This window comes from Podarcis cretensis (assembly GCF_951804945.1).
Source record: "Podarcis cretensis genome assembly, chromosome: 7".
Lineage (NCBI taxonomy): Eukaryota > Metazoa > Chordata > Lepidosauria > Squamata > Lacertidae > Podarcis > Podarcis cretensis.
Window position 1 is genome coordinate 59740713 of NC_137176.1, and position 24158 is coordinate 59764870.

General features: G+C 41.5%; 1 protein-coding gene across 4 annotated transcripts in view; it reads right to left on the reverse strand.

Moving 5' to 3' along the window:
• The window catches only part of SLCO5A1 (solute carrier organic anion transporter family member 5A1), a 61110-nt gene extending 37166 nt beyond the window's left edge, over positions 1–23944 (reverse strand). The window contains exons 1-3 of one of the 4 annotated variants that reach the window (XM_079983076.1): positions 23785–23939; positions 20884–20937; positions 16159–17616 (exon numbers count right to left, since the gene is read on the reverse strand). In XM_079983076.1, coding sequence (XP_079839202.1) covers positions 16159–17125 — 967 coding nt within the window. In that variant the 5' untranslated portion in view covers positions 17126–17616; positions 20884–20937; positions 23785–23939. Of the gene's footprint in view, positions 1–16158; positions 17617–19298; positions 19547–19622; positions 19728–20883; positions 20938–23784 lie in introns of those variants that run through there. The other 3 variants (XM_079983075.1, XM_079983078.1, XM_079983077.1) reach the window with 3 other exon arrangements.
• Between the last annotated feature and the right edge of the window lie 214 nt (positions 23945–24158).

Genomic DNA, 24158 nt, shown 5'->3' on the forward strand with positions numbered 1-24158 from the left:
GTATGAAGCTTCACTTGCCTAATACAGTGGTGTGGGATGTAGCACAGGATTCATGGAAGATAAGTGAATCGTAATTTTAATGGTATGAAAGCAAAAACACCCCCCCAAAAAATCTAGTTGCAAGTTCTCCATATATACCTCTAATCATGTTCACCATAAAATTCTATTTGCTGCAAGAATAGTTTGCCAAAGTATGAAGAAGGTAACCTCCATTCCCAATTTTTTTATCGCTGTTTGCCAAGTGAAATTTACTTGGAGTTTCTAAGGAGTGGACAGAGGTATTTTGAGAACTGCAGTTCCGTTTACTGAATTACACTGTTAGGAAGGCGAGTGTATTTTAAAAATAGATTCGTGCTTTGAGCGTCCTGGTTTCAATAATTTCAGAAAATGTTTCTATTGGTGTTTCCTGCAGGGGGTGACACTGGCTGGGGTTGTTAGAGGCCAATGAAAATCTGTTTGAAACTGTTTTAACAACTGGTGATTTTAACAATGACTGACAACACTATCTCCATCCATGCTATGATCCTTAACTAAATCTTCATATCGGAGTTGATAAACTGACCACAAAACAAATGCCATCAAGTCATTTTTAAGAAAAAGGCAATGACAGGCACTGGGAGGGAAAGTGAAGTAATTTATTGGGCCCAAGGCAAAATCTAAAGAGAAACAGCAAAAAGCCCTGTGGGACCTTAACAAGGAACAATATTTTTCATTGCATAAGCATTTGCGGGCAACAGACCCCTTTATCAAATGAAGCATTTAAGAAGGTTTATTATATATATGTACAGCCAAGGAAGGCTAGTTGTAAGCACTTAAGGCTAAGACCAGAAAAAAACTGAATAGAAGATTGTGATAGGGACTGGAGATAGGTTGTGGGAGTGTCCCAGTCCTAAAAACAGCGATGAATTTATGGTTCCATCAGTACTGCTGTCCTTGTAGCTACAAAGCAAAGACTGCACATACTCACACCTACTAGTGTTCAGCTTCCATAAGTAGAAACAGCATCAACACAATTGTTTTCTGTCATGTAAAAAACATTAATCGGTATCTCTATTATTAGTCCACGGAAAGCATAATCAAACAACATCAACATATTAAGAGCAGCTTATCCCAGAACATCTTGACACATTTTACCCAGCTTTTAGACGTAAACATCAACCTCTTTACATAGAACTAGTTGGTATATTGCCTTCATATAGTAAGAAAAGTAATTTCAATAATATTTAGTAATATAACAAAAAAAATACCATGTAATATCAGATATACTTAAAGTAATGAATCAGGTTTCAGCATTATCTTGCTGAGCAACAAAATATAGTATTGGATACAGACAATGGTAGTTGCACTTAGCTGCCATTAAAATTTGGCGTTTTGGAGCAAGGTGTCATCAGTACTCTGGCAGCATGAAGCTTTATTTCTCCATAACATATGAATCAGGAGAGGCTGTGAAAAATCTGGATCAGTGTCTGAATGCAGTGGTGAACTGGATTCGGAACAATACACTGTGCTTTAATCCTGGCAAGATCAGCGTTACCTGTTCCTGATGGGGTCACACTCCATCTGAAGGACCAGGTGAGTAGCTTGGGGGACATCTGAGATTATCTGCAGAAGTGCTGTTGGTTTTTCTTTTTATGGTTTTATACTAGTTGTATTGCTATTGTTTCTAATGGAGGTTTGATCTTATTTTGCATTTTATCAATTCATACTTTTTGTAAACTGCCCAGAGGAGTTTGCTGATGAGCAGTATCAAATTCTAATAAATAAATATTGTACATTGTTATGGAATAATGGACACTAGCATGCTCGCCCTCCCAGTGATCCAAACAAACCATCCACTGCACCAGGTATCAGGAATTGCTACAAAAAACAGACAAATCAAATTTAGAAACATCCTCAACCACTTAAAACATACTTTGGCAGCAATCCTAAAATGACTTACTAGGGAGCAAGCATCACTGAACATAGTGGGACTTATCGGTATGCACAGCTCTAAGAAACATCTTTCCAGCAGGTCTAGCCTGAACAACTCATGGAGCAAGGTGTCCATCTGGAGATGGTATTGCTGTTGTTGTTATTTAATACTTCAAAGATACTATCAAGTTGTGCTTGCCTGAAGTAAAAGAGAAACCATGCGATTCAAAGAGATTAGATGGAAAAGAAAACTACAGGATATGCCAATTGGGGCCACATACAGGGGTCACATACATGAAGAACATAATCCATTTAAAACACTTTTGAACACCCAGGTATCCTTTTTATATGTCAAGGACCAGGTTTCTAAGAATTGTTTCTATCTTACTGTATTTTCAGACCCATTAACCTGTCTCACACTGAGGCAAACCTGGAGAGCCACTGCCAGTAAGTAGATAGTACTTCGCTGGATTGACCAATGGTCTGACTTGGTATAAGGCAGCTTCCTATGCCCTTATTAAAAATCAAATTACTACTTCCAGCTACCATTGAAGGTAGAAGTTAAGCCTAAGTCTATGGCTTATGTATTGTTCATCTCCACTTCACCAATCACTTACACTCTTAGCATGATCAGCTTATGCATGGTACGCTAGACTGGCATACCCTTTTACAAAATCAGATTCAAATACTGTACGCAAGTCTGTGTAAAATGTTGCTGAACTAATTATGTCTGCTACATTTGCAAACTCTGCATTGCCAATATTTTGCTCATTACTTCTGCAAAATGCCTTTGAGATATTTTGAGCTGGAAAGATGCATAACGTGCTGCATTCTGTTTTTGGTGAATCGGGTTAATTAAAGTCACCATCTGCTGAACTGAAGAAATTGTTAAAGGCAAAATTCTATTTTAACTTTGATGTTCTCTTTTACATAAATGGATGACAGAAGAGATCAAAGTACTGCTGCAGAATATTATTGTACATGCCTGATAGAAGAAACCAGATATTTCCCCTCTATATTCACACTTTAAAATTGCCTAATGTACATTTTTACATATCTTCAGCAACCGCTAAAGCAGTCTATTAATTAAAATGGCCTGCAAAGCTATTCCTATCACTGAATTATAGTCAGAAGGGGCCTCAAAGAACAGCTTCTTATATTCCTTCATTGTTCCTCGGATTACACTTCTAAGTCCACTGAAATTCCCAATGATTACACCACTACTTGTGTCAGGAATCTGGAAGCGAGATTTTGAAATAGTGGGATGCTACAGACCTGCATAAGCAAATGTGGGCTTTATTATTTAATTATTTACTTACCTATTTTTATTTCAACAATTTGTATACCACTTAATTACAGCTGTTTGGGTAAGTGTTGTACCAAACCTCAATTTGCATGTTATTCAGGCCACTTTATTAGGGCCCAAGGCAGACCCTTGTGGTTGCAGGCTAGAGATGGGGAACCTGTGACCCTTCAGATGTTACAGATAGGTAGCCGTGTTGGTCTGCCATAGTCAAAACAAAATAAAAAAAATCCTTCCAGTAGCACCTTAAAGACCAACTTAGTTAGTTCTTGGTATGAGCTTTCGTGTGCATGCACACTTCTTCAGATACACTGAAACAGAAGTCACCAGACCCTTCTATATAGTGAGAAGGTGGGGAGGGGTATTACTCAGAAGGGTGGTGGGATTGGGTGATTGGCAGATAGCTGTGTGGGATGTTGTCAGACTCCGTCTTCAGATGTTGTCAGACTCCGGCTTCCATCAACCCCAGCCAGGAAGGCTAATGATCAGGGATGAAGGGAGTTGTAGTCCAACAACATCTGGAGGACCGCAGGTCCCACATCCCTCGTGCATGAAGTCCTTCAAATAATCTACCCTGAATCATATAGGGCATAAAGAGTAGAACTAGCACTTTAAACTGACCCCCCCAAACTGCTGCTGTTGCAAAACTGGTATAATATGATTAAGCATCGTTCTTGAGGCTTCTTCTCTGCCTTTCCCTGAGGACATGAGTTAGCAGAAACTTATTTTTGTTGACACATAGGAAGTAGATCATGTTCAACGGCCAAAAAATCGTACTAGCATTAACATCAACCACAACAATTATTATTATTTTCTGGAATCAACCTTATTTAAATTATTTTTATCCAACATTTCAAAACAGCCTTCCAAATGTAAGTCTTTAAAGTGTAAAGTGTTACAAGACTCTGTGTTGGTTTTCTACAAGGCCATTGGAACTGAAATTCTAAGGGTGCTTTGCAAAAGCTATTGCCTTCAGTTCGCGAACATTATGAGCCATTAGGGATACAAAAAATGCAGTGATACTTGAAGAGCTCCAATTAAAGAGAGGACGACCTAACCTGGGGAGAGAACAGCAAAGACCTGGTGAAGAGAGCACAGCAGAGGTTATATTTTCTGAGAATCCTCCGGAAAAACAATCTCTCAAAGGACCTGCTGATGGCATTCTACCATTGCACTGTGGAGAGCGTACTAACTTATGGTCTGTGCGTGTGGTTTGGGAGCTGCACGGCCAGGGAAAAAACAATGCTATCCAGGGTTGTAAAGACTGCAGAGAGAATTATTGGGTGCACTCTTCCCACCTTAGATCAAATCTATGCTGCCAGGTGCCATAAGAAAGCGGCAGAGATAGCACATGATAGCACGCACCCTGGAAATGATCTCTTTCAGCTTCTGCCTTCTGGAAGAAGGTATAGGGTTATAAAGGCCAGGACTAGCCGCCTGAAAAACAGTTTCTACGCTAATGCAATTCTGGTTCTAAACGCAGCATAAGGGGTCTCTGTAGTATAGTGTATTTTAAAATGGGGTTTTAGAGTTTTTAGGGGTTTTAGAATGTTTTATGTAGTTTTTATGTAGTTTCGTGGTAGTTTTATGTAGTTTCGTGGTAGTTTTATGTAGTTTTTCAATTTCATTGTTCCGCAAGGGACAATGACAATAAAGATATTGTATATCGTATATATCGAATAAGTTATTAAGTTTAAGAAGTGATAATCTGTGAGAGAAAATGCCACAGATGATGTATAAAATATGACGTATTCTAATATGTATTTTTATTTATGGTCTATATTAGTATGTTGCACTTCATATTTTATATTTTGTTCTAATTTTTGCAACCTTGCAATCAATTTTGAAGCAAATTTTGAAGCAGCAGAAATACTTTAAAATAAATATGTAACATTTCCATTCTCTTTTAAAAAAAGAACTCTGAACTCTTAGCACTTATTTGTGCTCTGTTGCTGCTTGCCTCACAGAGAGGATTAGCTTGGCAGCATGCATAAGACAAATCAGTGCAAACCATGCAATAGATGACAGCTGACATAGAACACCAGACTGTGACACCATAGCCACCATCTGTTCCTTCAGTCACATTATGTATGCTGTGCTCACATTTTGTATTTTTATGTTGTGAACTGCCCTGTGATCTTTGGATGAAGGGCAGTATACAAATTTAATAAATAATAATAATTTTCATATCAGTGATGCTAAAACATCAAGTTGTACATTGTACTTGGAATCTATTCTACAATTTTTTACTATCACCACCATGATACATAACGCATCCTAAAATTTATGGAAACTTCCAGTTCTGACTTGTTTTTAAAATTTCTGTATGCATCTCTTTCTATACAAAATTACCTTAGTATTCCAGGATAAAGTCAAAAATAAGAACTCTAATGTGAATCATTCACATTTACTTACATAACATTGTAAAAAGTTATGATTCATTACAATTTAAAAATGAATTTTATCTTTCCATAACAGTTAACTTACTTGTTTCTGTAAGTCACATATGAGAGCTGGTGATGATTAAGGTATATTTGTTCAAACAACAAAAATGTTGACAGAAAAATGTTACTTGAATAAAGCTGATGCTTTGAAAATATTTAACCAGTATTTGGCTGGCCAAAAAGAGATCGTCAAATGGCTAATCAACTGAACCATCCTGTATCAAACCAAGGAATATATAAATACTTTAATTGATTAGCAGGCAAATGAATATGCCGTTTCAGTTTTTAAAGGGTGGTAATATCCCATAGCTCAGTTACCAAGTATCAGTTTCTTAAAATAACCACCCTTCTTGCTAAGCCCATTGGACAATCCATCTCAACCAGGCAGAAGCAATGCGTGGCACAGCCCTTCTCAATCTGCATCACTTCGGAGTGCCAGTAGGGACCCACATGTCTGAGTACTTCCACCATTATAAAAACATACTAAGCTGTATTATACCAAGACAGACTATTTTGTCAACACAAACTGGCAATGGCTCTCCAGGATTTCAGATAGGAGTCTCTCTAAACCCTACTTGGAAACACCAAGGATTTAACCTGTGGCCATTTGCTCCCAAAGTCTGTGCTCTGGCAGTGAGTTCCAGCCCTTCCCCAAACTAGCATATTTTATTTGCAGGCAAAAATACAACATGAAAAATGTAAATTTTCCATTTTTGGAATAAGATTCATCATCTTATTCTATGCATTCCCACCTTGCTGTTTATTCCAGTCAGGCTGGAACTGGAGGCCAAAAGCTCCCAATATACTCATTTCCTCACAGATGTCCTGCTCGCCTTTCATCACTGTCAAACCCCAAAATTACTGTTTTCATAAGGGAGCCAACAGGCCCAGATGACATTGCTGATGGCCTTGAACTGCTATGTACTGGGCACACATCCATTAAATGCTAGCCAGTCCTTGGCTGTACTACTGCCAACATTTTAAAGCTTCCTCAGGTCCCTCAGTGCAGTATTATTCAAATACTTCCCAAAATGGGCTACACAAAAGCAGTGTGTGTGCATGTGCAATTGCCCCACTGCACAGCCCAGAGTGGCTCTCCAGTTACACAATGCAGGAAGCCACCTGGTCCTCCACACCCATTTAAAAGTTCTGGCCTACATCTATCTTCACTCCGAAGCAGACACAAAACCCATAGGCTTCATTCATGGAATACTGGAGCACTTGGGTCTCTTTAACCTGAGAAACCTGAATTCAGTGCCAACTTCAGCAATTAATGGCTTGAGCAAGTTCCTAACTCCTCCTCAGTCCCATCAAAAAAGTGGGAGTAATTTTATTTATGTGTTTATATACCTTTATCCACATTTCTACTTAATAGGCCTAAAAAGCAACTCAAAAGAATAAAAGTGAGCTACTTAGTTTCCAATGTTCTGCCACACCTTTGCATAATCAAAAAACTGAACCAAACAAGAGGCTGGGTAAAGAGAGGTTGGCTTGATTATCCATGCCTGTGGTCACTGGAGAGAGGATGTAAATCTAGGCCAAATAATAGTCCAAGTGAATCATTTACTTTCTCCTATGTATGTCAACAGCATCAATTCCTATTGGGGAAAATAAAATTCTGCAGGGGGTAGGGGTGTAAAAGAGGAGCCAGAAGAATAGTGGAGAGGGGAAAGGGGAAAGGAAAAGGGTTGTGGGCTATTTCTGCAGCTTAATTGTGGCCTTGCAGATCCAACTACCTAATGCTCATCACGTTTACGATAGGATTTGGTATCTCCTTCTAAACCACAGAACAGACACACTGCACCAAGTGCACATTTGACACCACAAGGCTTACAATCAGAATGAGAAATATCAGTACATCTTTCTTATTTATTACATGTATACTCTGCTATTGTGGCTCATATATGGTCTCAGTCAGCCTCTCACACAGGCAATTTAACAGGGCTAGACTTGCTTATCATCACCATGTGATTTTAAACAATTCTCTGAATCTCCACTAATGAAACAATATCCATATCGAAGATGCAGATCTTATCTCTGTGATCAGAGTTCATTGAAGTAGTCAGAACTGACTGTGAACAAGTTCCATGCATCAGACATTATGTTATTTATCAGGGATTGAAGTTCTGAGATTTTAAATTGTGCCATTCTTTTCTGTAAATAAAGTCCAAAGCATTCCTTCTCTCACTAATGCTACTTATATCGGGGCATTTTTAAAATTGCTACTGTGTCAAGCAATAAGGGGATTGACTCATTCACGGTCTTTAAAATCCACAAGGAAGCCCACTGCAAAAACTGCAGGACTTTGCAGGCTTATCTTGCTAAACGTATAATTGCTTGGCACCTTAGCCTGACTAAAAAAGACACTTTACCTTGTAAATTGGCACAGCGCCATCCTGACAGATGGACTGGGATGCAGACAGCCAAGAGATTATGTATAAGCATCAAATGCACTTTCTAAGAGCAAGACACCCAGTCAGGAATGTCAAAACAGCTGTCCCGCCTGAGCTTGCATGCCTGCACTTAAGAGGATATGACGTTGCCACTCAACCCACTGAGCTGGATTAACATGGAAAATAAATAAAATAGCTCCCACATCTATATAAGGTGAGTTTTGTAAAATCAGGATTACTACTGTGTAACAGGCAGCTCTTAAAGCATTCTGGGGGACCAAAGTCTACACTGATGCAAAACTTTCAAGTGCCTATGTATGAAAGCATGTTTTTTCAAAGAAAAGGAGTTGTGAAGTTCTGGGGACATGGTCTAGAGAAATAAGTTTATATTCTGTGATTTAAGTACCAAACGCTAAAGTCTTCACTAGAAATACATTGCAAAAACTGTGCACTCCCCATTCAAAAACTGAGTTATATTTTGATTTTTGAATCAGCCAGGAAGTCTATTCCTTTCTGCCTACAGGTACAGGCACACAAAGTCAGACGCATAATCCATGTAACTTTTGAGGGTATTTCTGACTTGCATCTTAAATTTGGTCATGCAAGTCCTACAGCCTTGCCCTCACACATGTATGTTAGAGGATGGGACCTCTACTGATACCACTAACCTCTTAGGAACTTGAAAAATAAGGCAGCGTGGCATATAAGATAAGGGAACATCTATGTGACTGAACAGCACAGCCACGTGATGAATGTCATTTATCATGTGCCCTTGGCTGCCTCACCTGCCCTCTGCTCATTTGACTAATCCATTTAGAGCAGAGATTATTCTCACGTTCCAACTGCCTGAGCAGCTTTCAACTTTGAGGCCTGTTGAAATCAATCTGCCAGATAAAGGTGTTTTTCAAGTATGAGGAAGGTTGGAGGGAAGAGAAGGGATAACAAATCCTAGTCCTTAATTATGAAATTTCAAGGCCCTGAAGATTAATCATATACATATTCCAAGCGGATTTCAGACCTTACACTCTCCAAATAGTGAAGTTTCTAGATCGTACACTGCCACAAAGAGGTGGAATTCCTTTTCTCTGGAGAGTTACCAAACTCAATACCTCCGAGAAATACAGAAATGCTTTTTTCTTTTTTTATTAAGCTGGATTTCAGTGCCTGAGAAGTAGCAACGTTTCAGAAGTTGTTGTGCATTATTTTATTTTAATCTGATCTTTACTGGATACTAGGGAAATGCCCATGAGGCTGACTGGATGATCACATTTCCTTGCATGCTCCCCCAGAGGAGGAAATAAGGGCTGGGCTTGGTTCTCTAGGTGTAGCATCTCTTGTGAACAGTTTTACACTATGCTTTCTCAACTTGGTGAACTCAAGCCAATTCAATTTCAAAAATACATTTCTGCTTGATTGATAGCTATAGGAAGGTGTTAATCTGCTTCTCAAATGTGTTTTTCAGATCACATGATGAAATACCACCACCAGATCCTCTGGCTCCAAAAATCACTGCAATCACATGCAGCCTCAATCACATATAATGATTCTGTGTGGCCACCAAACCACTGGACCAGAAGTTGGCTTAGGCTGCAATCATAACTGCACTTATTTGGAAATAAGACCCACTGAATTCAAAATGACTTCCTTTTGAGTAGACATGGCAGAGCTGTATCTAGGAGGGATCTGCCAAGGTTTCTGCCGTGGGTGAAGCCCCCAGAGGGGCACCATTAGGCTCCCAGCTTCCCAGCATGCCTGGGCTTCAGCCGGAGAGAAAGATGAAAAAATGAATGAAATTGCCTATTGTTTGTCCTTTAGGAATAAATGTGTTCAGGGTGTGTGTGTGTATGCAAACACACATCCGGTGGGGTGGGCTGCCAAACTGGGTCTTTGACCCGGGTGACCGAGAGCCTAGTTTCAGCCCTGGATATGGTTAGGGTTGCACTGATGGCCTCAGTGGGTTTCCTTTCAAGTCTGTCTGTATTTCTAGCAGCCAAGTGACCTTCCCTCTTCTTTGCACATTTTCTACAGCTGCTCTGCTCCCTTCTACTTAATGTCAGTAAACCCACCCCCCCTGCTCCCTTCTTTACATTGCCACACAAAATCTCATTTAACAAGTAATTTCAAACAAACCATGAGTAGCCAGCCAAGATCAAACCTAGGTTATAGGTCATCGTTTGGAGCAAGACAAACCACAAACCTGGATTAGTATGTAACGCTAAACCAAACTATGGCCTAGTTCTCAGTAGAACAGCAGCAGCAAGACCATGAGAGCAAAGCAGTCATGATTTTCCAGATGGGCTTCCTTGTTCACGCTAAGCCAAATGTTGACTTAATATGTGAACCAGAGGATGCATTTCAATCTGGTTTTAGGCTCAGTTTCTGCACAGAAACTGCATTGATCATCCAGGTGGGTGGTTTGGAGTTTTTTGTGTGTGTGTTTTGCCATGCTCTCTGGACTTGGAGCTAGAAGCAATGGCGTTCCCACTCATATCCAAAAAGCCAATTCCAGAAGGTGGTACTGAGACTCCAATAGGATTCCATCTTGTCTCTTAGGATATTTAATAGCTACATGAAACCACTGAATGAGAACACCCACTCTTTTCCAGTTTTGTATCATCAATACACATATTAAATTCAGTTCTGCCATTCCTTTCTACCATTCTGTTACATCTGATTCAGGTGAGGCAATTAAAGTGCTGAATCAATGCTTGGAATCAGTAATGGACTGGATATAGGCCAAGTGAATAAAGATCAGTACTGACAAAATGGAGGTACTTTATAATAGGTGATTTCTCTGTCCAGGGAGGCGATATTCAACCTGTTCTGAAGGGCACTGCATTTCTGCTGAAGAATGAGACTCACAGTCTGGGGATGCTCATTGATCCAGCCTGGTTGCTGGAAGCCCACATAGTTTCAGTGGCACACAGAGCACCCTTTCACTAGCTGATGCAGATACATCAGCTGCAAGCCCTCTTAGAGGTAATTTGATCATGGCTGTCCATGCTCTGGCAAATTTTGGCCTAGGCTACTTCAGTGCAGGCTGCCTTTAAAAACTGGTCACAAATTTCAGGTAGCTCAAAATGCAGCCACTAACCAGGACTGGTCATTGGAAATACATCTCACCAGTGCTTACCAAATCAATTTCTAAGCATAATTCAGATTGCTGGTACATAAAGTCCTACCCAGCTTAGGACCTGAATGGTTATCTTCTCCCACACCAACTTGCCCATGCACAGAGATATTTCGAAGCACTCTTCCAGCTAATGAGGCAGGAGATAACTACAGAAGGGCTTCTTTGTTGTGGTACTGTATTCTGCTTAGGAAATTCATTCTCTCTCTCCCTCCCTCCCTCCCTCCCTCCCTCTCTCACACACACAGACACACACACAGGCTTGCCTGGCATTCACACTAATGTAAATTATCTTTTTTTATTTCCCCAAGCTATTCAAATTGGATGGATTTCTAAACTTGATAGAAACGTTTTAGTGCTGCTTTTTGATCTGTTATTGTCTTGATTATTTCTATTAAATGTTTATAACGTTTTTATATTGCGATTCTAAAATGCTTTTACTGATGAGCAGCACTGCAATTCCTAAAAGGAAACAAATATGCTGAAATCCTCTAAGAAACCGGATGCAATAAACAAACCTTCTATTCATTTTGAAAATCCATTGGGAAAGTGTACTTAGGACACACACTTTGGCACGGGCCACATTCTACCATGCTGAATCAACTGCCTAGTGGTGAAAAAACCCACAGAGGTTTGAGCAATGCTTCTTCCAAACAAGCAAGGAAGTAGGTTCATTGGGGACGGGGAAGACAACTTGCTGATACACTTGCAGTTCTCAAGTCTGTGGAAGGCTTCGTAAGGTTAGGACCGGTTTATTTACTTTTCTACCCTTCCTTTCCATAAAAATAAACAATTACAAACAATATATTTGATCTGGGCTTGAACATTAGTGCTATTGCTGCAGTACTGGTTTTATGTGCTATTAGTGCCATCTGGAAGAAGACAGGTTGCAGCAATCTGCACCAGCTGCATCTTCAAGTGGCTTTCCCTGGTAGAGCACTCAATTCTGAGTGTTTTATGAGCACAGGTCACAGAAGGGTGTCCTGATGCAAAAGAGAACAGGGCTTCTGCATCTTTGCTATGCAGCAGAGGGGATTTCAGTAGGTGCAGCTTGCATGTCCAGCTACACCTGCTGAATTTTTCTCTTCTGTGCATTTATTAAAAGTGCAGACCCCTTTCTTCTGTTGCATCTGGACACCCTGGATCACAGCGACAAAATTCTTGTTTTCAAGGAAACCATATGGTGCTTTGGACAGGGCTGACAAAATAAATTCTTCCCAAGGCAACTGAGTTTCTTTAGTAGTAATCTGGGTCTAGAACCAACCTAAGACAACAAGGCTTCTCCAATACAGCAAATAAGAACCCATCTAGAATAGCAAAACTGGAAATGCCTGGATTTCCTATCAAAATCACTTGTATCTTATCAGGATTTTGCTTCAGTCTACTGATTCTTTCAGTTAACATTCTTAAAGAAGAACAAGTATAATCAACAAATCTGTGACACTTCCCTTTATAGATAAGTAATTTCATTGCCTAAGGCTGCAATCCTAGCCTCACCTACCAGCTAATAAGTCACATTACTTCCAAGTAGATATGTCAAGGACTGCACTATTAAATGCTCAATAATAACATCTCCCAAAACAGTAAGCACTCTTAAAATTAATTATTATTTTATTCTCCTGTGGAACAACTGCTGGAAAGCAAAAATGACTAAACAATGGTTGGCAATAATATTTATACAGTGGTACCTCGGGTTAAGTACTTAATTTGTTCCGGAGGTCCATTCTTAACCTGAAACTGTTCTTAACCTGAAGCACCACTTTGGCTAATGGGGCCTCCTGCTGCTGCCGTGCTGCCGGAGCACGATTTCTGTTCTCACCCTGAAGCAAAGTTCTTAACCCGAGGTACTATTTCTGGTTTAGCGGAGTCTGTAACCTGAAGCGTATCTAACCTGAAGCATATGTAACCCGAGGTACCACTGTATAATTATTATTTTCACATTAAAACACTGATTTTGCATTGTAATTTAGTACCAGTAATTTTCTCAGTGGCTGCAATCTTGTGCACCCCATGCACATCTAGTAAGAATCAATGGGAGTTACATACTGCAGGACAGTATTGAGTTTGTGTAATTTTCTCTGAAAATAGTGAAGTGATGTTAACCATAAGCTTTTCATATTTCAAAATTCAATTTCCTTCTCATGGGAAGCATATCTGTGAAGCTCCCAAGAGTACAATGTCATAATATTTAACCAATATATTCTAGGAAAAAGGCTACTAGTTCTACTAGACCAGGAATGGTGTACCGGTGGCCCTTCAAATGTTGTTGGATTCCAGCACATCAGCCCCAGCCAGCACGACCAATTGACGAGGATGGTGGGAGTGTAGTCCAACAAAAATGTTGGAACCAACAATGAGGAACTAGGGAAGGGCTGTCTAGAAAAAGGAGGAGAAAACACAGTCCACTATTCACTGCCACTTGACTGTAACAAAATATGAGGAACTTACAGATAATGAATGTTCCTTTGCCAACAAAAGGACAATATTAGAATATTTTAAAAGACCCATAGGGGTACAGCATTTTTTCATTTATATGGTGCAAACATATTTTTTTAGAAATTGTAATATGCATGCATTGCCAATCTCTTCAAGAATTTCTGCTCTCTTTAAAATTACATAAAACTATTTGCTTTCTTAAGCTTTTTTTAAAAATATGAAGGCATACCACCTTCACCAATATTTTTTGAAAATAGGCAAAAGAATCAGGGAACCTAGCTGTAACATGGAAAAGACTGAACTTCTGCCAGTATTTTTGAACTGACTTTATAACTTACAGAAAAGTGAACTCTAATCAGACTAAGCAGAAGAACCTGGATGCATCAACTTGTACTAAAATCAGTTACTTGTAGTAGAGTGAGCTATTACAAGTACAGTAGAGTCTGTAGGAGCCAGTATGACAAAGAGTAAGAAATTTAGTGGTTTAGCGTGCAAATATATTGCCCATGCATAACATTAGTACCATAGTGCTACTGTTAAAAACGGACAACTAAATTGTAGTGTCAGGTAATTATAAATGATTTCACCGATATAATCCACCATGCATACTTAAATAAATTCAAAGTACATCAAGTTACAAGGAGAAATAATTAACTCCCTAATTTTAAGAAGAAAAATACTGCATTAAGATATCAAAAAACCCAAGTCATAAAATCTAAATTTCAACATTTGATCTCTGATTTAGTTTTCAGTTTGGAGGATGAATTTCAGCTTTGTGTCAGCCTTTAAATGTTGCTGATACAATCTGATTTTCAGTCAAAAAAGTAGTTTTTGAAATTTAAGTATCTTATTAACTTTTCCTAGGAAGCACATTTGTATCATTACAGATCACTACACAGCCAAAGGTCTATTTCTGGTGAAATGCTGGCTGAGGTAAGTAAGCATAATGTCAAGTATGCATAGAGTAACTAGATTCTGTAACCTCCAGCCATTTTCAGCTCTCTGAGCTGATGGCACTGAGGCACCCTTGTCTTTGCTGGAAATTGGTATATACCAGGGGTCTGCAACCTTTAAGACAAAAAGAGCCACTTGGACCCGTTTCCGAAGGGGGGGAAAAACTGGGAGCTGCAAAACTCGTCATTATAAAAATAACTTTTTTGTCACTTTTTTATTATTTCTTTGTTTGACCCCTCAGAATTACTCCTCCTCATAGAAATAAACGTTAAATTAACAAGTTACCTTTTTGTGTGTGTGTGTTCTTCACTCCCCTTCAAAACAGTGACCAGCGTACATGCCCCTTACAATGTAGCATGCGGGCGGGAAGGTGACGTCGGGAGGGTGCGTGACTAATGCACGCACCGCCCCCATGCGACGTCACAGCCAGTACAGCGCCCGCCACAGTGGGGAGTGTCCGGGCGCACAATGCGCCTCCTCCCCTCACTAGTATCCACCCCGGAGCCGCGGCAAAGGTGTAAAAGAGCCACATGCGGCTCCGGAGCCGCGGGTTGCAGACCCCTGGTATATACTGTATAATGAGACTGCATCATCATTGCTTTCAATAATCTTTGGTATCCTGGGCCCCAACATCATTCCTGTGGATGTTGGGTCCCTAGATATTGTTGGACTACAACTCCCATCATCCCTGACCATCGGGCTAAGAGAATGATGGGTGTATTAAGGTTGAAAAACACTGACGTAGGTGGATTGAACTATTTATCAGGCATTATAAAAAGCAAAACTCAAGACACCGTAACAACCTGGTCACTGAGGGAAGAATTCAAGGTTACTCTCTTCTAGTTGATTCATCAGTGCAAACATTTCTGCTTGGCAGATGAAACAATTCCCCCTATCTTCCCTTGCGTGCTGTTCTGGGGGGTTCTACTGACCTTCCAGAATGGCTTTAGGGGAGGCAGAAAGGGAAAGCCCTGGTGTGCTAATGGGAGCCTTACACTGGCTTCCACTAGTGTGGTACGTTTGTTGAATCTGGACCTATATTTTAAAAAATCACATGTAAAGAAGAAACGCCACTGGTACATCTGCATCAGCACAACCGGACACCTTCATCTGCCCCAGCTGCAACAAAGCATGTCTCTCATGTATTGGTCTCTACAGTCACAGTAGGTGCTTTAACTCTCCAATGGTTCGGCTTCACCCACAAAGGCACACTCTTCCATTGTCTTCCGAGACAGACAAGTGCTAGCCAACCAACCCACTGAAACTGAAGCATCTTCACATACCTCAGATTTCAACTGAAAAATCAAGTACCTAATTAAATCTCTCCCAATCGCTACTTAAAAAGATACTACATTGTGGATGAAAATACAAACCATGAGCCAATGAAGCAAAGTTCTCAGAAGAGCTGGTAACAGCTGCCAAAGTCTGAGTTCTTATGAAACATTAAATGCAACATTTACACTACATAAATGCTAGTAAATTTAAATGCAGAGCCAACACCACTGCTGACTATCTTCTGGGGCTTTTTTTTAATGTGGGAGGTAATGCCCTTCAACGCACATCGTTTTTTACACACAGCCATCTTACCTAGGTAGAGTGATGAGTTTTCTTTCTTGACATTGTCATCCAAGTAGGTTGGTCCCAAGGTGTAGATGGGTGTGGAGCCCATGCCAATGAGAATTTGGGCACAAATAAATAAAGCTACATAGAGTGAGTGGTCCTTTCCACCTGAATCCCTGAAACACTCTGGCGACTCCGCATGGTCTTTGGAGTTATTGCCAGTCATGCACAAGCCGTCATTAGAGACAGAAGAGTTCAATTCCTGGATCTGATATGGTGGAGAGATGAAATGAGGTAAAGAAAACATGGCAGCCCCAAGTGCAATAAATAATCCACCGACAGCAAGCCACAGAGGCCTTCGTCCTCGTCCCCCAAAGTAACTGATGAAAACCACTACCACCAGGCTGCCAATATCAAAACAGCTGACCAGCAGCCCAGACTCAGAACTTTTCAAACTGTACCTCCTTTCAATGGTGGTGATAACACTGCTCAGATAGCCAGAGACCATAAGGGACTGGATGAAAGTCAGGAAGCACATGCATACCAAGAAGAACCTAGAATCTATCAATACTACATTGAGAAATTTTCTACCTGGGATTGCCAGCAGCGTAGAAGCTGGTGAAACCCCTTTACTAATGCTGGCAGAGTTATTGCAGCCTGTTCTTTCAGCAAAACTCCCAATTCTTGAAAAACTGGAAGCTGTAAAAGAGAACATAGTCCTGGAAGAAGCAGTAGCAGCAGCAGCAACATTGCTGCGATGTGCTAATGTGTCAGGGTCAAGGCCACATCTCTGATCAGAACCCCCCTGGAAGCTCTGTAAGTTCCTTTTGGCTGTAATGAGAGCACTTTGAGAGGTGTTAATCGGTGGAACAGATCCATTCAGAACCGGCAAGCTCTTGGACCTGAAGCTCTCATCTGGCTTTTCTGGCTGCTGTCCCCCAAGAGAATTTGGGCGCTGGTGCTTCTGCTGCTTTGTTATCCCTGACAAAAGCATGCTGATCACAAGCCCAGTTTGGACTGAGAGTTACCACTTTCCAATCAGATGCATAATCTCGTTGAAAATCAATGCTGTCTTTTCATCCCATGAGCACGCAAGCATGCACTGTGGCTTTCAACATCAGCCACAGCCACTCTGGAATAAGGGAGTCTACAATCCAACACTGTCAAATCAGTGCATCAGAGCACGTGCCCAGCAGATTCTTTTGTGGCTCCATCCTTCTTAGTACTGCTTAAGGACCTGTTCCCCCCTGCCAGCAGCTGAGCTATAAACGGATCGGACTGGGCCTCTCCCCCTCTGCAGGCACATTCCCACGTGGATTAATTGGACACGTTTAGCAGCAAAGAAGTGCCAGAGCTCTTAGAGAAGCCTAGCAGCTCTGGGAAAGAGTCCTTGAATGCTTGCATCATCGGCCACCAGGATATGGATTTGAAGGATGTCCTCTCCCTGTCTCCAGTTTAAAGACTCCTGGTGGTAAATCTGCCAATCTGTAAGGCAGAGAGAGAGAGAGAGAGAGAGAGAGATCAAGTAAAGAAGGTCAGTGTGCTGCTTTTGTCCTGCTTCACCCAGCAGTAGTTCCCAGCTGCTGCTCCCTGGGGCTAGAAAAGGACACAGCAATCTCTATTATCAGGCACTCTCCCCTGAACAATAAAAGAAGGATGGCTGGAATCTTCTTGCCCTCCACAAGCAGTAACAGCCTATTGATATGACATTCATTTTAATAAATGAGAAGTGGTTACAGCATCAACGCAACAAAAAATTATCCCTCAAAAATATATGAAGGCAAAATCAGGTTCATTTCAGCAATTTCTTTCCCCACCTCACCAGCCTACCCTTTGTAAAAAGAGATATTTATAAAAGAATCACATGCATAACACATAAGTGTCCTTATGCAGACACTATAGCCCCTTTTATTAACTCCGATGCAATAGCAAATGTCAACATACTAACTCCTTTATTTTCATGGCTAAAAATAAATATACTGGAATAAATATTAAATTACAAATAGCAAGGCATCAGAGACTGTCTGCACCTCATCCATTTTGCTTCCTTGGGCTCCTGATAACAAGGACTGGAGTTTCACAGGAGGCTCTCCAAAAGACAAGGGAAAAAATAGGCACAGGAAATAAAGAAAATCTCAATACATATCTGACAGACATGTGCCATCCCAATATCAACATACAAGACAAGCATTATTTGTATGTCACTGGTACACAGTAACGGCAAGCAAGTGTAATTTCATGCACATATCTTCATGCTCAAAACACCCTCACACAGGCAGTCTTGGAGCACAGAATGATCCACACAGCCACATGCATCAGTGTGTTTGGCCAGAAAAAAGTGCCCATCTGCATCTCCATCTGGAAGAGTAACATTTATAAAGCTCCGTGCTTGGCTTTGTTAGCGTTTGCCTGGGCTTTGTGCTAAAATATAAAGGCATCGCTACATACTGGGATTAAAAAAAAAAAATCGAAATTAAAAGGCAGGGGAAGGCGCAGGGAATCCGTTTAACTAGACAGCTGCCGCTGCCATGCAGCAGCCTGCACAATAAGTTCCATGCACGCGGCATGCACACTGCCTTCCCAAAGAGCTAGAAACCAGTTCGCACTTGCCAGCCTGTCTGTAATATATTTTAATCTCTGAAACTCCAGGACTTTCGGACCAATTCTAAACCCGCACCCTCGGAAGCAAGTCCCGCTGAGTTCATCGGCAGTTAAACGTGCATAGGACTGTCACCTTAGATGACTTCCTATTTCCACAAGTTCTCCCTACTACATCCCATACTATTACTATCCTTGTGCACCGACTTCACAAGGATAGACTTCTCCGACTTCCCCTACGGAAACAAAGCTGGTCACTTAGTGGCGGTGCCCAGGTGGAAGAGATGCCTCTGTGTCCGCCCCCAGCCTCTCCCACCCGCTTTTGTCTCCTTTCCAGCTGTGGGGGCTCGCTCCGTGCAACGCTGAGTCCCAAAACTTTAAGCCTCGAGGAAGCTTACAGGGAAGGCAGACCTGGAAGAAGTTAAAGGGAACCCGCAAAGGAACAGGGGAAGGGGGAGGAATCAAGCGGGGGAGGGAGAGAGAGAAGCGCGAAGGGATTATAATGCAAGGCATCCCTCCCCGCCATCCAAGAACACCCTTCCGAGATGAAGAAACAGCCTATTACTCACACAGCTCGCTGGCTCGTATCCGTGGGAAGCCGGGAGGGAAAGCGGTGGGGGGGGGGGGATGGAAAGGCGAGAGAGGCAGGAGGAAGGGCAGAAAGCCAGCCGCCCCGGCTCTAGCTGGGTTGCTCCCGCCTGTAGGTAGCGACTCCCGAGTGTCTCCCCTTGAACTCCCTTCCTCACCCGGCCTGACACTCAATGCGGAGTTTCCTCCCCCCCCCCCCCCGCGCCGTCTCTAGGAGCGAGGCCGCGTGGAGCGCGCAGGCGCACTCCGTCCCCTCCCCTCTCCTTTGTGAGGAGAAACGTCTCCCAGCGGCTGTGTCGATCCACCTGCTCCTGCCTTTCCAAGAGGGACGCAGATTGGCTTCCCCTGGAGTCAAGAGAGGGAGCCGCGGGGCTGGCGAAGAACCGCCACAGAGAGGAACTCCCGCCGGAAGGGGCAAAAGAAGATTCCATGGCGAGCACACACAACACACCAGCATTCTCCTCAGAGCCGAAATCCCCTCGCCGCCCTTCAGTTGAAGTGGGCTTGTTCCAGTGATAATAAAATTAAAAATCCATCCCAGAAATGCAGTCCTATATGCAAGCTAAGGGGGAAACCCGTCGAATGGAGCGGGAGTCCCTTCAACGTAAACTCGCGAAGGGTAGAGCGGTTCTGTTTTAGTTAGTAGGAGTAGCCGTAATAATAATTAATATGTTAAGTAGACAGCGAAATCAATTTACGAATACAGTATAATAAAATCCAGTTCCTGCGCACCTGAGACAGCACACCAGGATAAGGCCACAAAGATATTTTTTAAAAGCGTTTTAAAGGGTGTGGGAACAATGCACGAACAGCAGATTTCCCTTAAAAGCACCAGGAGAATGAAAAAAAAAGTATTCACTGACCCTTTACCTGCGAGGAACAAAAAAGGTCCCGAGGGAACAGATTATGACACAACAAAAGAGCTAATTTGTTTAGCTATCTTAACTGACAAGATTACCTATCAGTGACAAGATTACCTATCAATATGAGTTATCTAAATGCTGAAAGCTTTCAAGCCATAACATTCCTTTGAGCCATAGCATATTTTATTTATTACAATTAAAGCTTGCCTTTCATTCAGGGAGCACAAGGTGGCATACATGGGTTTCTCAGAGAGTTTCCCATCCTGGCATGGGAAAGATGCCGACTGTTGCTTCAGTAAAGTTGGTTTGTCGTGCACCTTCAGACCATTTCCACTCAAGGCTATAAATGCTAATCCAAATAGAATTGACTGTCACTTTAGCAGGGCCATTCCTACCATTTAGGCAAAGTGAGACAGCCACCTCAGGTACTGTCTCACTGCCAGTGTTGGATTAAGATTCAACTGCCAAATCAGTCAGCTTCTTTCTATACAAGAAATGCATAAGGGAAATCAATCTTGTCTTTTGCATCAGACAACAAATTGTCTTGTGCCTGCCATGCAACATTAGTCATGCAATTTCAGACTAAAATTTCCATCAAAAACCTGAACCATGTGCACACCTCTACACACATTTAGCCACAAATCGTATTTGTTTAGATTTTGACCCCATTCCACTCCAACAGCTTTCTAATTGCATATCATACCAAGAGTTGGGCTCACAACTTCTACAGCATTTCAGAACATCCAGGTGGGCACTGCTATATGTATAAGAAATACAAAATAATACAAACTTAAATGAGACAGCAAACATTGAGGACGGCACATTCTATCATATATTAACAAAAGGCATATTACAATTTCTCTTTTTTTATATTTACCTAGGGAAAAAATAATTATAAATTTAAAAATAAACTTTTGTGAGTTCTTTGATGTACTCTGTATACCAGAGGGCCAAGTTATTACTCACATGTGTCCTGTGTGGCAACTCGTATCAGTAGCACTGTCTCCTGCTGTTCTGAGGATCTTACTGTCCCCATATATTGTGGCTCTTGTTCCTCCCTCTGGGAGAAGTAGAGCAGGTGACAGCATTTTCAGTAACCAACCACAATCATGCAATGTTACCTCTAGCCTTCATGTGTTACTTCAGTTCCCTGAATTGGTCAAATCAACACATATGCACACATCCCCATTTGGCTTGCCAGTGATAACCATTGGATCTCCATTTCAATCATGTATTCTGGCTTTTTAAAAACATGTTGATGTGTGGAATTTACACTAGTCTGGCAATATAGATGGGGATTTGGGGTATGGTTTCAGTTTATTTCGTATGGTGTCTTCCTCTGGTCCACAACCTGGACAAATGCAAAGTCTGCCTGTCAATTAACTGCTGGCTTAATTTTTAATGCCACTTGTCCCAGGCCTCACAAGTCCAAAATATAGGTTTTCTTAATCCCTTTATCACAGGAACAATTTCTGATTTTCTAATCCAATTTCAGTGCATGACTGCTTTGAATCTTCCATGACTGCTTTGAATCTTCCAAATATTGTTGCATACCACTCCCAAGTGGTGTAAGATTCCGGGGCTTCCAGGCACTTTGAGTAAGTTCCCATTTTGTTTTGAGAATGAGGTCCAGCAGAGACTGTGGTGTCATTATGATAGATGGTATATTTAAATATATTTACAACCTAAGTCTACAGTGGAGGGGTTCACAGCATTAACACCCCAGAAAGTCCCATACCGCAGCTTTTGATTCAAACAGAAGAAATCAAACATAGCTCTCAAACGTTGCTCCAGCTTGCTGCTTTCTTTCTGGGTCACATCACTGCCCACTCTGCTCCCAACTCTGGCCTTTTCTGTTGAGGGAGGGGCCCCCAACAATTTGCCATCTCGCACAGAGCCCCTTAATCCCCCATCACCTGTTAACTTGAATGAGGGGGATGCAGATTTTATAGTCATATTGGCAGGGGTAGACCAGATGACCCTTGGTCAATTCTGTTATTCGGGGGGGGGGGGGTTATACTGATGTATATTTTGCTTTAGGAGGCTTAGTTTGGTCAGAACTGAATATACACAAAATGCAAAATCTATTACTATTGGTAAATGAGCCACCATAGCCTAGGGTTGCCATACGACTGGAATTTGCCGGACATAGACAGGATTTAGCCGTATGTAACAACATCCAGGCGGAAATTGCTTAAATGTCTGGGGAAATCCTGATGTATAACAACCCATGTCAGTAGAGTAGATTTTGGCAACAACTTTCACTTTTTGAAATATGGCAACCATAGCTGCTAGAGGGCCGTGACAATTTGTGTCCGAGACTTTTTAGACTCATCTACCCATGTAGTATCTCAAACCAAAGAGGCACATTGGTTGCTAGAAGTGAAATATATTGGCATTTTTCTCAGCTCTCCCATCCTACTAATTGGCTATTTCCTGCAATTGGAAAACTTGATTAGATTTTAACACTTGATGGATCCTGGGATTAGAGGGGTCATCCCTCTCCCAACCTCATAACAATATTCTTCTGATAATCACTTCGGGTTCTTCTCTGACATTTGAAGGCTCTCTTTTGCATGGACTCTAAATACAGGTAGTGTGGGATAGGTATGATATCAGCCCAAAATCTAGCAAGGAGTTTACTGGGTGCATGTCTATCTTGATTTATGTCACCCGTATTCTCTCTGTCAAAGATCTCAGAAAGCCAGCTGGGTTAGTAGCGATTTGTCTTACCGCTACTCTTGCAAAGCATGCCCTTCCTCCTCTCTTTTTAAGCTCCATGCCCACTCTCTGAACCAGGAACTTCCCTCACAGGCTGAGTGGGTGAGGCCTGGACATTTTCTTTCTGAGATTTCAGAAGGAGTTTCTTTTGATTCTGGAGAGGGTGGCTCAGTTGAAGATTTCGGAGAGGAAAGAGACTAAGATAGGGTTGCCATATGTCCGGAATTTCCTGGACATATTTGGAGTACTGGATCTGAAAGCAGTGTCTGGGTGCAAAACTGATTAAATGTCCAGGAAAACCTCGGTGTATGGCATCAGATTTTGGCAGTGTTGATTTTGCCAATTTTCCTTTTTTTAAAAAAATGCTCAATTTCTTTGTGATTTTGCAAAAACAAACAAACTGCCAATTTCCCTTTTTAAAAAAAATGCTCAACTACTTTGGCCGCCCCTCTAAAAACAACTCAACAACTTTTCCGTCTGGAAAAGCAAACGTCACAGCACCACAACCAGTGAGTGAGACTGAGGCCTACACATGTATTCAAGCCTAGGACTGTGTAACAAAAGATAGGCCTGAAAGTACGATCATTCACCTGTGGATAACTGATTTATTAGACTCCATTTTCCTCCATTTTTGTTTACTGATTTACAATAAAAGTTGTGCCTGAGTTGTTCCTTTTGCTCCTTCCCTTTTTCTCTCATTGTTAAATACGTCTTACCTCCTATTCCTTTATCCCCACTTGAAACATAAACCTGCTTGGCCTAGGGGCTCCACACGCTATTTTGAGGCCTTGCCAGTCTTCCATCCTTTTATAGTTTTGAACCCAGGTCCCTTAGTTTGACCACAACAAAAGATTGCCAGTGGTAAAAGAAATTTTGTACCTACCTGCTCAGGGCAGAACCTGTTGTGACCTTGATTGAGTCAATTCAGTAGCTGGTTAGAAGGGAGGCCTGTATAACCACAGTGCTCTCCAGTATTTCAGCCCATTTGAATGAATATGTCTGAGCTGACCTAGATTGTTTTAAGATCAGCTGGAGATAGGACTGTTGTAATTACAGTTACTGCATCACAGAGCAGGGTGAAAGCAGGATCCAATCAGGAAACAAAGTTCCCTCATTGCTTATGATGAAATATTGCAAGCCAATTATTTAGTTTCTTAGGCTTCAATCTTATGAACTCAGTGGGGCTTACTTCTGAGTAGACAAGCAGAAAGCTGCACTTTTAAATACTTCAGCACATTAAACCAGCCTTTCCCAAAC